Raw genomic sequence first — 11,435 nt, 5'->3', positions numbered from 1 at the left:
GCCGCTCCGCTCTCCCCTGCTCCTGCCCGAGCCAAGGCGGGCATAGCTCGGCTGGGCTGGCGCCGTGCCCACCGGGAGCCCACCGGGAACCCACCGCGGGGGTCCCATCGCGGGCCAGTGACCACCCGTGTGGGCAAAGCCGCCCCTCGGTGCCAGCGACGGGGAAACTGAGGCACGGGGGTTGTGGCACAGGGGTGGCACCTGGGCTGGGGGGCTTCTGTCCTGTCAGAGCTGAGGGGCACAAGGGATGGGCACAAGGGCGGGGGGCTCTGTCTGTACCCCAAATTGGGGAGGGGGGGGTTGCCAGGCGTGCAGCTGCGGGCACAGGGGTGCCCCAAGACCCCCATGGACCCCCCACGAGTGCCCCCAGCCCTAAGAGGGGGGGCTGTGCTGAGTGAAAATGGGGCGACTCCAGCAGATCTTGGGGTGCCTGTGGGTGCAGCACCTCGATCTCATCGCTGCTCCCACCCCTACTTCTCTGTGCTGGGGACCCCGAGCCGGGGGGCTTGGAGGGCACTGGGGGGGTGATGGGGGTCGTTGGTGCCCTGGTGCCCCCCTCGCGCTGCCAGACATAGCGGGGGGCACGGGGGGGCCGGGGGGGGGTGGGAGTCGGGGTGGGGGTGCTTGGGGAGCTGCTGGGGGGGCTCACTGGGGGGTGCTGGTGCTTTGGGGGGCTGCTGATGGGGGGACTCGATGTGGGGGTATGGGGTCCTTGGGGAGGTGCCGGATGGGGGGGCTCAGTGTGGGGGTGCTGATTCTTCGATGAGCTGTTGGGGGTTTCAAAAGGGGGGTGCTGGTCCTTGTGGTGCTGCTGGTGGGGGGGCTCCGTGTGGTCCTTGAGGAGCTGCTGGGGGAGCTCAGTGTGGGGTTGCTGGTCCTTTGGGGGTGTATCTGCCGGGGGCTGTCCCCGCTTGGGTGCTGAGTCCTGGTGGGAGGGTATCACTGCCAGGAGGTGTCACCTTGTGGGTGCTGGGGGGGGGGAGTCAGTGCCGGGGGATGTCCCCGTGTGGGTGCTGGGTTCCTGGGGGTGTCCCTGTGTAGGTTTGGGGGTGTCACTGTCCGAGGGCATCCCGTGGGGTTTTTGGGGTGTCCCCGTGTGGGTTTTGGGGTGTCACCGTCCGGGGGTGTCCCCTTGTGGGCGCTCAGTCCCTGTGTGTGTCACTGTGGGGGGCTGTCCCCGTGGGGGTTTTGGGGGTGTCCCCGTGTGGGTGCTCAGCCCCTGGGGGGGTCTCACCGTCCCCTCCGGGCCGTTTCTCCCTCACGAGGGGAGCTGCTCCCCTTTCCCCTCCGCCCCATCCCGGCCGTTCCCGGGCAGTCCCAGCCCCATCCCGGCCCTTCCCTGGCCGTTCCTGGGCGGTCTCAGCCCCATCCCGGCCCCATCCCTGCCGTTCCCGGGCGCTCCCCGGCCGTTCCCGGGCGCTCCCCGGCCGTTCCCGGGCGTTCCCAGCCCCATCCCTGCCGTTCCCGGGCCGTTCCCGGGCGCTCCCCGGCCGTTCCCGGGCGCGGGGCGGTGCCGGAGGAGGCGGCCCTGGGTCCCCTCCCCGCGCCGCCGCTTCCGCCGCCGCCGCCGCCCTGGGCCGGGCGGGCCCGGCGGGGCCGAACGGGCGGCGGGGCCGCCATGAAGCCGAGCGGGGGTGAGTGGGGCCGGGGGCGGCCTGGGCGGGGGGCTGGGGGTACCGGGGCTCTCGGGGTAACGGGGGCTGTGGGCTGTCGGGGCTGTCGGGGCTCCCGGGCTGACGGTGCCGCCGCGCAGAGGAGCCGGTGCTGCTGGCGGAGCTGAAGCCGGGCCGGCCCCAGCGCTACGACTGGAAATCCAGCTGCGAGACCTGGAGCGTCGCCTTCTCCCCCGACGGGGCCTGGTTCGCCTGGTCCCAGGGACACTGCGTGGTCAAGCTGATCCCCTGGCCCCTGGGGGAGGCCGAGCTGTGAGTGCCGAGTGGGGGAGCCGCGGGGTCATGGAATGGTTTGAGTGGGAAGGGACCTTAAAGCTCATCCAGTGCCACCCCCTGCCATGGGCAGGGACACCTTCCACTAGCCCAGGTTGCTCCAAGCCCCGTCCAACCTGGCCTTGGACACTTCCAGGGATCCAGGGGCAGCCACAGCTTCTCTGGGCAGCCTGTGCTAGGGCCTCCCCACCTTCACAGTCAGGAATTCCTTCCCAATATCCCATCTCTCCCTGCCCTCTGGCAGTGGGAAACCATTCCCCCTTGTCCTGTCCCTCCATCCCTAGTCCCAAGTCCCTCTCCAGCTCTCCTGGAGCCCCTTTAGGCCCCAAAAGGGGCTCTCAGCTCTCCCTGGAACCTTCTCTTCTCCAGGTGACCCCCCCAGCTCTCCCAGCCTGGCTCCAGAGCAGAGGGGCTCCAGCCCTGGCAGCATCTCCGGGGCCTCCTCTGGACTCTCTCCAGCAGCTCCACGTCCTCCCTGTGCTGTTCCCAGGGCTGGAGCAGCTCTGCAGGGGGGTCTCACTTGAGGGGGGCAGAGGGGCAGAATTCCCCCTGCCCTGCTGCCCACGCTGGGGGATCAGCCCAGGGCATGGGAGGGCACATCCAGCCTCTCATCCACCAGCACCCCCAAGTCCTTCTCAGCAGGAGATCCCTTCATTCCCCAGCCTGGATTGGTACTGGGATTGCCCAGTTTGGGGTGGAGAGGTGGGGTCTGGTCTTGAGGTGAACACCCATCCCTGCTTCCCCCCAGCAGCTGCAAAACCTCGGAGCGCAAGAGCCGGGGAGGAAAAGCCGAGGCCAGGAGCCGTGGGGGGGCCAAGGAGAAGACCCTGGAGTGTGGGCAGATCGTGTGGGGCCTGGCCTTCAGTGCCTGGCCCACGGCTGAGGAGGGGGACACGGATCCCACCTGTGCCCTGGGACTTCCCTGCCTGGTCCTGGCCACCGGGCTCAACGACGGGCAGATCAAGGTCTGGGAGGTGCAGACAGGTGAGGGGGCCTTGCTGTCATGGCTTCAGGCTGCTGTCCCTCTTCAGGCTGCTGCCTCTCCCCTTGTTCCCCCGTGGAAGGAGATCCCATCTCCATCTTTCCCCAATACCTCCCCTGCCCTGTCCCTGGGCACGAGGAGCACTGCTGTGGAGGGATGGCCCTGAGGGTGGCTCTTCTCCTCAGGGCACCTCCTCTTCAGCCTCTTGGGGCACCAGGATGTCGTCAGAGACCTGAGCTTTGCTCCCAATGGAAACCCCATCCTCGTGTCGGCCTCGCGGGACAAGACCTTGCGCGTGTGGGACCTGAGCAGAGACGGTGGGAGCCTGCAGGGATGTCCCTGTGCAGGGACAGCCCTGGCTCAGGAAAGGGGGAGAAACCCACCTGGGGCTCAGGGAAGGGAGAGGAACCCACCTTGGATTCAAGAAAGGGGGAGAAACCCACCTTGATGGAGAGATGTTGGGAGAGGACCTGTGGGGACAGTATTTGAGGCAGAAAGGGACAGCCCTGTGACAGGCAGCAGAGCCATCCCCTTCCAGGTGGGACCTGGGAGGTGCAATGAGGGGGTTGCAATTAGGCAGAGCTTGGGATGTGCCCAGGGAACCCCCAGCCCAAGCTGGTCAGAGCACAGTGCCCATAATGCCGAGGTTGTGGGTTGTGGGGTTGATCCTTGTAGGGGCTTCACTCACAATCTGGACCCGATGATCCCTGTGGGTGCCTTCCAGTCAGGATATTCTGTGACTGTGTGAGTTCCTGCTGGGAGCTGCGTGTCCTGCTGCCCTCAGGTGACACGAGTGCTGTCCCCAGGGCGGCAGGTGCAGGTGCTGGTGGGCCACGTGCAGTGGGTGTACTGCTGCTCCATCTCCCCGGACTGCAGCATGCTCTGCTCTGCCGCCGGAGAGAAGTCGGTGAGTCCTGTGCCCTGTGTCCCACTGAGTCCACCCTCTGTGTCCCCTGGCACGAGAAACCTGGGGAGAGGGGGCCAAGCCTTTGCTGCTCAGCCATCCAGGCTCTGTGTGGAGCTGGGCGTTGGGAGCTGGTGAATCACAGAATCACAGAATCAGCTGGGTTGGAAGGGACCTCTGAGATCATCAAGTCCAACCCTTGATCCAACCCCGCTGTGGTTCCCAGCCCATGGCACTGATGCCACATCCAGTCTTATCTTAAAAACCTCCAGGGATGGAAAATCCACCACTTCCCTGGGCAGCCCATTCCAATGACTGAGCACCCTCTCTGGAAAGAAATTCTTTCTAATATCCAACCTAAACCTCCCCTGGCACAGCTGAAGACCGAGCCCTCTTGTCTTGCTGATGGGAGAAGAGACCAACTCCCCCCAGCTCCCCCCTCCTGTCAGGGAGTTGCAGAGAGTGAGGAGGTCTCCCTTGAGCCTCCTCTTCTCCAGGCTGAGCTCCCCCAGCTCCCTCAGCCTCTCCTCACAGCACTTGTGCTCCAGTCCCTTCCCCAGCCTCGTTGCTCTTCTCTGGACCTGCTCCAGCCCCTCAATATCCTTCCTGAAAGGATGCCCAGCCCGATCCCTGTCCCTGTCCCTGTCCCACAGGCACTGCTGTGGAGCATGAGGTCCTACACCCTGATCCGGAGGCTGGAGGGGCACCAGAGCAGTGTCGTGTCCTGCGACTTCTCCCCGGACTCGGCGCTGCTCGTCACCGCGTCCTACGACGCCTGTGTCATCATGTGGGACCCCTACACCGGGGAGCAGCTCCGGACCCTGCGGTGCGGGGAGGGCGATGCCCTGGGAGGGGGCACGGCGATGCCAGGGGGGCTTTTAGGGCTGGGTGTGACCTTCCCTCCTATCTGGGCACAGCCACCATCTCTGTGTTGTGGTGCAGAGAGGGGGACATGCTGTGGGAGGGGGCAGAGCAATGCTGTGGGGACTTCTAGGACTGGATGTTGTGGGGATTTTTAGGGCTGGATGTGACCTTCCCTCCTAGCTGGGCATGACCACTGTCTCTCCACTGTGGTACAGAGCCAGGGGACACTGTGGGAGGGGGCAGGGCAATGCCATGGGGGATTTTAGGCCTGGATGTGGCTTTCCCTCCTAGCTGGGCACGGCCACCATCTCTCCACTGTGGTAGAGAGCCATTCTGTCACCATGGGAGGGGACAGAACAATGGTGTGGGGGTTTTTGGGGCTGGATGTGGTCTTCCCTCCTAGCTGGGCACAGCCACTCCCTCTACACTGTGGGATGGAGCCAGGGGGACACCATGGAATGGGGTAGAACAATTCTGTGGGGATTTTTAGAGCTGGATGTTTTGGAGGTTTTTAGGGCTGGACATGACCTTCCCTCCTAGCTGGGCACGGCCACCCCCTCTCCCCTGAGCCCAGGGGCAGGATGGGGGTCTGACTTGGCAGCACTGGGGAAGGGGCTCCTGGCAGCCCAGGGCTGACACTGGGCTGTTCTCCCCCCTACAGCCACGTGCCCCTGCATTCCACGCTGGATTACAGCAGTGACATCCACACCAGCTCCCTGCGCTCCGTCTGCTTCTCCCCAGAGGGTCTCTACCTGGCCACGGTGGCAGATGACAGGTGAGTGTTCCACCCCTGGGGACCCAGGAGGGGACCAGAACAAACCAGGAGCTCAGGATGTGGGGAATAGACCTCGTGTACTGGGTCCCCACCAATTCCTGGAGCAGGGAAAAGGGCAGGCTGCTGGGAACAGCAGCTTGGGATCCCCAAGCTTGGCTGTGGCAAAGGGGTAGCAAGGCCAGGGCCCTGTCACACCTTGGAGCAACAAGCCAGGGCTCATGTCCTCTTCCTGTGCCCCTCAGCATGTCACTTGCTTGGCAGGGGACAGACCCAAACCCCTGGGCAGCAAATCCTTCTCCAGCGTTTGTGCCTTCGGGTGATCCCAGAGGCTTTGTTTTGGCAGCGGGCGCTGCGTGAATGTGGACCTGGCATCGTGTCCCCTCCCTTTCTCCACAGGCTCCTGAGGATCTGGGCGTTGGAGCTTCGCTCTCCAGTGGCCTTTGCCCCCATGACCAACGGTCTGTGCTGCATCTACTTCCCTCACGGAGGTTTCATTGCCACGGGGTGAGTAAACAGGGGGAGAGGGCAGAGAAACGAGGCTGCTCCCTCCTCCTGCAGCTCCAGGTCCACTCCGGGCTTCCCTGGGGGTGCAGGATGGTTTTCCTGGGCTGTGGCAAGCTCGGGATCTTTGGGGGTAATTGTGACTCTGCTCTGTGCTCGTGGTTCGTTGGATGCTGCTGCAGGACCAGGGATGGCCACGTGCAGTTCTGGACGGCCCCGCGGGTGCTCTCGTCGCTCAAGCACTTGTGTCGCAAAGCTCTGCGCACCTTCCTCACCACCTACCAGGTCCTGGCGCTGCCCATTCCCAGGAAGCTGAAGGAATTCCTCACTTACAGGACTTTCTAAGGCGGCAGGGAGGGCGGAGGCACGGAGGTGAGGGCCCCGTGCCCGGCGGCAGGGCCGGAGGCACCGCAGGAACGCCGAGCCGTGAGCCGGGGAGGGGAGCAGGGTCGCCGCTCCCCCGCTTTTTGGGGCTGTGTGTGGGGACGTGGAGGGATCTTTTCGGTGTAATAATACTAAAACCCAGCCAAAAAAACGTGCAGAGGGCGAGGGGCAGAGCTGGGAGGGGACGCAGGTCCCCCTGTCCCCGCTGCCTGCAGGGGTTGGGTCAGGTGCTTCTGCTTCCCAGTGCAATGGTGTGGGGTGAGGGCCGAGCAGGGCTGTTGTCACTCGGGTGAATTCGGGGCTGAGCTGCTTCCAGAACACCCTCCTGTCCCGGGATGGCCGCTCAGTCCTGCTGGAGCGGGGGCTGTGCTGCTCTCCCGCCACAGGCAGGAGCTGGACAAGCCCAGACAGGTCTCTGGACTAAATAAAGAATGATTCCTCACGTGTCCTGGCTCACAGAGCGCCCTGGTGGTGTCCAGGTGGGACACGAGGCTTCACTCCACCCCCAGCTCCCATTCCTTTGTTTTTATTCCCTGCTGGAGCTTGGCACTCAACCTGCCCGATCTCTGGGCAAGCTGAGCATGGAGCAGGGGTGTGTTGGGTGGTTTTCCCCCTCCTCCAGGTCAGCTGGTGGCTGGAGCAGCACATTCCCTGTGCGCCGGAGGGCTCGGTCCAGGCTGGGATGGAGAAGACAGGGAATGTCTCTTCCAAACATTCCCAGGAGGTTCTTTTTCCCTTGTGAGCACCCGAACACAGAAAGCTGGTGGTTCCCCAACCCAGGAGGGAAAAGCAAGACCAGTGCAACGTGCTGGGCTTTAGAGGCACCTGTATTTCCTGGGAATAACTCTCTTGTGTCCTGGCTGCGGTCTCCAGGATCCCGAAATGGGAAGGGAAAGCTGCAGGGAGCAGCTCCAGCTCTATCCCTCCCATCTCCAGCGAGATCCAAGCCAGGATCCACCCAGCAGGACTCAGGCTTCGGCCACCACCAGGTCCCTGGTGACTTGGAAGGCAGCGATGAGGGAGCTCAGCTGGATCTTCTCGCTGGTGCCAGCGGCCAGCCGGTACCTGGAGCAGGGGCCAAGGGTGTTTACACCCATGGGGGTGCCCCCCAAAGAGCCCAGAGCAGGGCTGGGGTCTGCCACGGTGCCCACCAGGACCCTGGCACAGGACCCTGGCACAGGGGGGGTGACACTTACTCGATATCTGCCATCTTGATCAGCAGCTGGATGCGGATGGAGGGCGGGAAATCCACTGGGGAGGGAAGGGGACGCATCAGTGTGGAATGGGGGGGATGCTGGGCCCCCCCAGCTCAGCCAGGCCCCCCCCGTGTGCCACCTCTGTGCACGAAGAGGTGGAGCTCGGTCAGGATGTCCTGCAGGGCCAAGCCCTTCAGCGTCTTCAGCTCCGTGATTTCTGGGATGGCAGCGAGTCAAGGCCTTGCTGCCAGGCTTTTCCCTGCCAGATCCCGCTCCTCATCCCTGTGCCAACCCCGAGGAGCCTCCCCAGTGAGCCTCCCCCACCCCAGCCAGAGCAGGACATCCCAGGATGGAGAGCCCTGGGAAAGAGCAGGATTTATCCCAGCAGGGAATAACCCTCAAGGCAAAGGACACTTCACCCACCCCAGCCAGAGCAGGATGGAGATCCCCGGGAAAGCATAGGATTTATTCCAGCAGGGAATAACCCTCAAGGCAAAGGACACTTCACCCATCCCAGCCAGAGCAGGACATCCCAGGATGGAAATGCCTGGGAAAGAGCAGGATTTATCCCAGCAGGGAATAGGGCAAAGGATACTTCGGTAGGCAGTGGAGAAGTCCTGGTTGAGCATCCAGTCGAGGATGTTGGCGATGTCCGACTTGAGGGGGTGTCCCGTGCACGTGTAGACGTTCTCCTCCGTCACCTTCCCGAAGGCCATGGAGGTGCTCTGAGGGAGAGGAGGGAGAGAGGAGGGATAGAGGGATGAAGAGGAAGGGCGAGGAGGCCCCTCCAGGCCACGGTCCCACCTGCAGGATGTTGAGGGCCCTGCGCATGTCCCCGCTCGAGAGGGTCACCAGAGCCTTCAGCCCGTCCTCCGTCACGTCCACCCTGGAAAACAACACCGGCGCTGCACGGGCAGGCGGATCCGCGGGAACGCCGCGGGAATGCCGGCCCGGAGCTCGGCTCCGTGCAGGGAAGGGGGGTGAGGAGGGTGCCCCTGGCCCCCGCTGACCCTTCCTGCAGGATGACGTGCTGCAGCCGCGGCACCATGAGCTCCGGGGTGAGGGGCCCGAAGCGGAAGCGGGTGCAGCGGGACTGCAGGGCGGGGATGATCCGGGACAGGTAGTTGCAGATGAGGCAGAACCGGGTGTTCTCCGTGAACTTCTCGATCACTGCCAAGGGGAGGGAGCAGAGGATGGAGGGGGCTTGGCTGCTGCCTCCTCGTCCCAGTTCCCAGCCTGTGCCAGGCTGGAGGAGGCTGGCGGGGTGCCCACGGGGCTGGGATTCCCAGGGTGGGACTTCCAGAGTGTGGGATTCCTGGGGTGTGGGATTCCCAAGGGGTGGGATTCCCAGAGGGGGAGATTCCCGGGGAGGGGATTCCCAGAGGGGGGATTCTCAGAGTGTGGGATTTCCGAGGGGTGGGATTCCCAGGGTGTGGGATTCTCAGAATGTGGGATTCCCAGGGAGTGGGATTCTCAAGGGCTGGGATTCCCAGGGTGTGGGATTACTGGGCTGTGGGATTCTCAGGGTGGGATTCCCAAGGCGTGGGATTCTCAGGGTGTGCGATTCCCAGTGTGGGATTTCTGAGGGGTAGGATTCCCAAGGGGTGGGATTCCTGGGGTGGCATTCCCAGCATAGGATTCCCAGGGTGTGGGATTCCCAAGGTGTGGGATTCCTGGGCTGTGGGATTCCCAAGGTGTGACATTCCCAAGGGGTGGGACTCCCAGGGTATGGGATTCCCAAGGGGTGGGATTTCCAAGGGATGGGATTCCCAGGGTGTGCGATTCCCAGTGTGGGATTCCTGAGCTGTGGGATTTCTGAGGGGTAGGATCCCCAAGGCGTGGGATTCCCAAGGAGTGGGATTTCTGAGGGGTGGGATTCCCAGGGTGTGGGATTCCCAGGGGGTGACATCCCAAGGGGTGGGATTCCCAGACTATGGTATTCCCAGGGGGTGGGACTCCTAGAGTGTGGGATTCCTGGGCTGTGGGATTTCTGAGGGTTAGGATCCCCAAGGGGTGGGATTCCCAGGGGGTGGGATTCTCAAGGGGTGGGATTCCCAAGGGCTGGGATTCCCAGAGTTCAAGATTCCCACATGTGGGGTCCCTCACCTCTCCTCAGGGCATTCTGGGCATCCTGGGTCATGGCATCGGCTTCATCCAGGATGACGAGCTTGAAGCCTTTCCTTAAAAAAGGGGGAAAAAAGGGAGTGGGTTTGGTCCCTACTGTGGGTTTGGTGCTGGAAAAGGGGGAGCCGGGATGTTTATTCCCAGCTGGAGAAGGGGGAACTGGGATATTTATTCCCAGCCTGACTCCTGGGAACCCTCCTTCCCCTCCAGACTGGCATCCTTATCCTTCCCACCCTCATCCTCACTTTTCTCAGGGCACATCCTTCCCCTGCTTCCCCAGCCCAGCACCCCCCAAATCCCATTCCCATTCCCAGTGCCAGGGCAGGGGGTGCCGGAGGGATGGGAGCTGTGGGAAGCACAGACATCCCGCTCACTTGAAGATGGTCCTGGTGCTGGCAAAGCTCAGGATGGGCCCCCGGACGATGTCGATGCCCCGGTCATCGGAGGCGTTGAGCTGGGATTGGGATACGGATGGTGTGGATCCGGATCCCTGCCGGAGGGGGCACCCCCATCCCATCCATCCCATCCCACCCCACTGCATTCCATCCTTTCTCTTCCCATCCCATCCATCCCATTCCACCCCATCCCATCATTTCTCTTCCCACCCCAGATTACCTCTTCCCATCTTGTCCCATCCCACTCCATCCTTTCTCATCCCATCCCACCCCACCCCATCACATTCCTTTTCTTCCCATCCCATCCATCCCAGTCCATCCCTTTGCATTCCATCCCATCTTTTCTCTTTCCATCCAACCTATCCCATCCATTCCTTCTCATTGCATCCCACCCTACTCCATCCCATCTGATCCCATCCCATCCCATCCCATCCCTCCCCATCCATTTCATCCATCCCATCCCATCCCATCACTCCCACTCCATCCCATCCCTCCCACCCCGTGCCATTCCACACTTTTCCCTCCCCCCTGTCCCGCTCACCTCCAGCACCATGGAGCCGAATTCCCTGTCCCGGTAGAGCTGCCTGGCACAGGCCAGGATGGTGGAGGTTTTCCCTGTGCCGGGCGGGCCATAGAGCAGCAGGTGCGGGAGCCGATCCTCGCTGATGAACCGCTGCACTGCGGGAATGGCACACCGGGATACCGGGATACCGGGACATGGGGACACCGGGACATGGGGACACCGGGATACCGGGATACCGGGACATGGGGACACCGGCACACCGGGATACCGGGATACCGGGACATGGGGATACCGGCACACCGGGATACCGGGACATGGGGATACCGGGACATGGGAATTCTGGGATACTGGGAGATGGGGATACTGGGATACTGGGACACCAGGATGTCAGGATACCAGGACACTGGGATATGGGGATTCTGGGATACTGGGAGATGGGGATACTGGGATACCAGGACATCGGGATATTGGGATGCTGGGACACCAGGATATGGGAATATGGGGATACCGGGACACTGGGATATGGGGATACCGGGATAGGGATACGGGGATACCGGGATATCAGGATACTGGGATATGGGGACAACGGGATATGGGGATGCCAGGATACTGAGATATAGGGATACTGGGGTATCGGGATACTGGGATATGGGGATACTGGGGTATGAGGACACCAGGATACTGGGATATGAAGACAACAGGATATTGCGATATGGGGCACCGGGATACCAGGACACCAGGATATTGGGATACTGGGACACCAGGATATGGGAATACGGGGATACCGGGACACTGGGATAGGGGAATATGGGGATACCGGGACACCAGGATATGGGGATGC

The 11,435-nt window shown here is 62.9% G+C and overlaps 2 protein-coding genes across 3 annotated transcripts; one reads left to right on the top strand and one right to left on the bottom strand.

The window, feature by feature from the left end:
- Window positions 1-1,590: 1,590 nt before the first annotated feature.
- On the top strand, window positions 1,591-6,802 carry WSB2 (WD repeat and SOCS box containing 2). Of its 2 annotated transcripts, none has more exons than XM_027631043.1 (9): window positions 1,591-1,634; window positions 1,754-1,925; window positions 2,698-2,930; window positions 3,114-3,245; window positions 3,735-3,835; window positions 4,486-4,658; window positions 5,358-5,471; window positions 5,868-5,975; window positions 6,155-6,802. In XM_027631043.1, the coding sequence occupies exons 1-9, from the start codon at window positions 1,619-1,621 to the stop codon at window positions 6,315-6,317; spliced, it is 1,212 nt and encodes a 403-aa protein (XP_027486844.1). In that variant the 5' UTR covers window positions 1,591-1,618; the 3' UTR covers window positions 6,318-6,802. The 2 variants fall into 2 exon arrangements, with proteins under 2 accessions (XP_027486844.1, XP_027486843.1); XM_027631042.1 differs by having other exon boundaries at window positions 2,695-2,930.
- Window positions 6,803-7,165: 363 nt separating this feature from the next.
- RFC5 (replication factor C subunit 5) lies at window positions 7,166-10,771 on the bottom strand. The gene is made up of 9 exons (XM_027631040.1): window positions 10,613-10,771; window positions 10,051-10,130; window positions 9,659-9,732; window positions 8,563-8,722; window positions 8,357-8,438; window positions 8,148-8,277; window positions 7,692-7,769; window positions 7,553-7,607; window positions 7,166-7,421 (listed from the first exon to the last, which is right to left on the bottom strand). Exons 1-9 carry the CDS (start codon window positions 10,622-10,624, stop codon window positions 7,325-7,327), a joined length of 768 nt encoding a protein of 255 aa, XP_027486841.1. The 5' UTR covers window positions 10,625-10,771; the 3' UTR covers window positions 7,166-7,324.
- Window positions 10,772-11,435: the final 664 nt, after the last annotated feature.

Source organism: Corapipo altera, unplaced genomic scaffold (assembly GCF_003945725.1).
Source record: "Corapipo altera isolate COAL_440 unplaced genomic scaffold, ASM394572v1 220, whole genome shotgun sequence".
Lineage (NCBI taxonomy): Eukaryota > Metazoa > Chordata > Aves > Passeriformes > Pipridae > Corapipo > Corapipo altera.
This window is presented reverse-complemented; position numbering and strand designations above follow the sequence as displayed.

Excerpts from the sequence above, each read along its gene's own strand:
- WSB2 (XM_027631042.1), top strand. Across the intron at positions 2,931-3,113 it reads GGTCTGGGAGGTGCAGACAG|GGCACCTCCTCTTCAGCCTC; the intron begins GTGAGGGGGCCT and ends TCTTCTCCTCAG. Across the intron at positions 4,659-5,357 it reads GAGCAGCTCCGGACCCTGCG|CCACGTGCCCCTGCATTCCA; the intron begins GTGCGGGGAGGG and ends TCCCCCCTACAG.
- RFC5 (XM_027631040.1), bottom strand. Across the intron at positions 8,278-8,356 it reads GGGCCCTCAACATCCTGCAG|AGCACCTCCATGGCCTTCGG; the intron begins GTGGGACCGTGG and ends CCTCTCCCTCAG. Across the intron at positions 7,770-8,147 it reads CTTCTCCACTGCCTACCGAA|AAATCACGGAGCTGAAGACG; the intron begins GTATCCTTTGCC and ends CTGCCATCCCAG.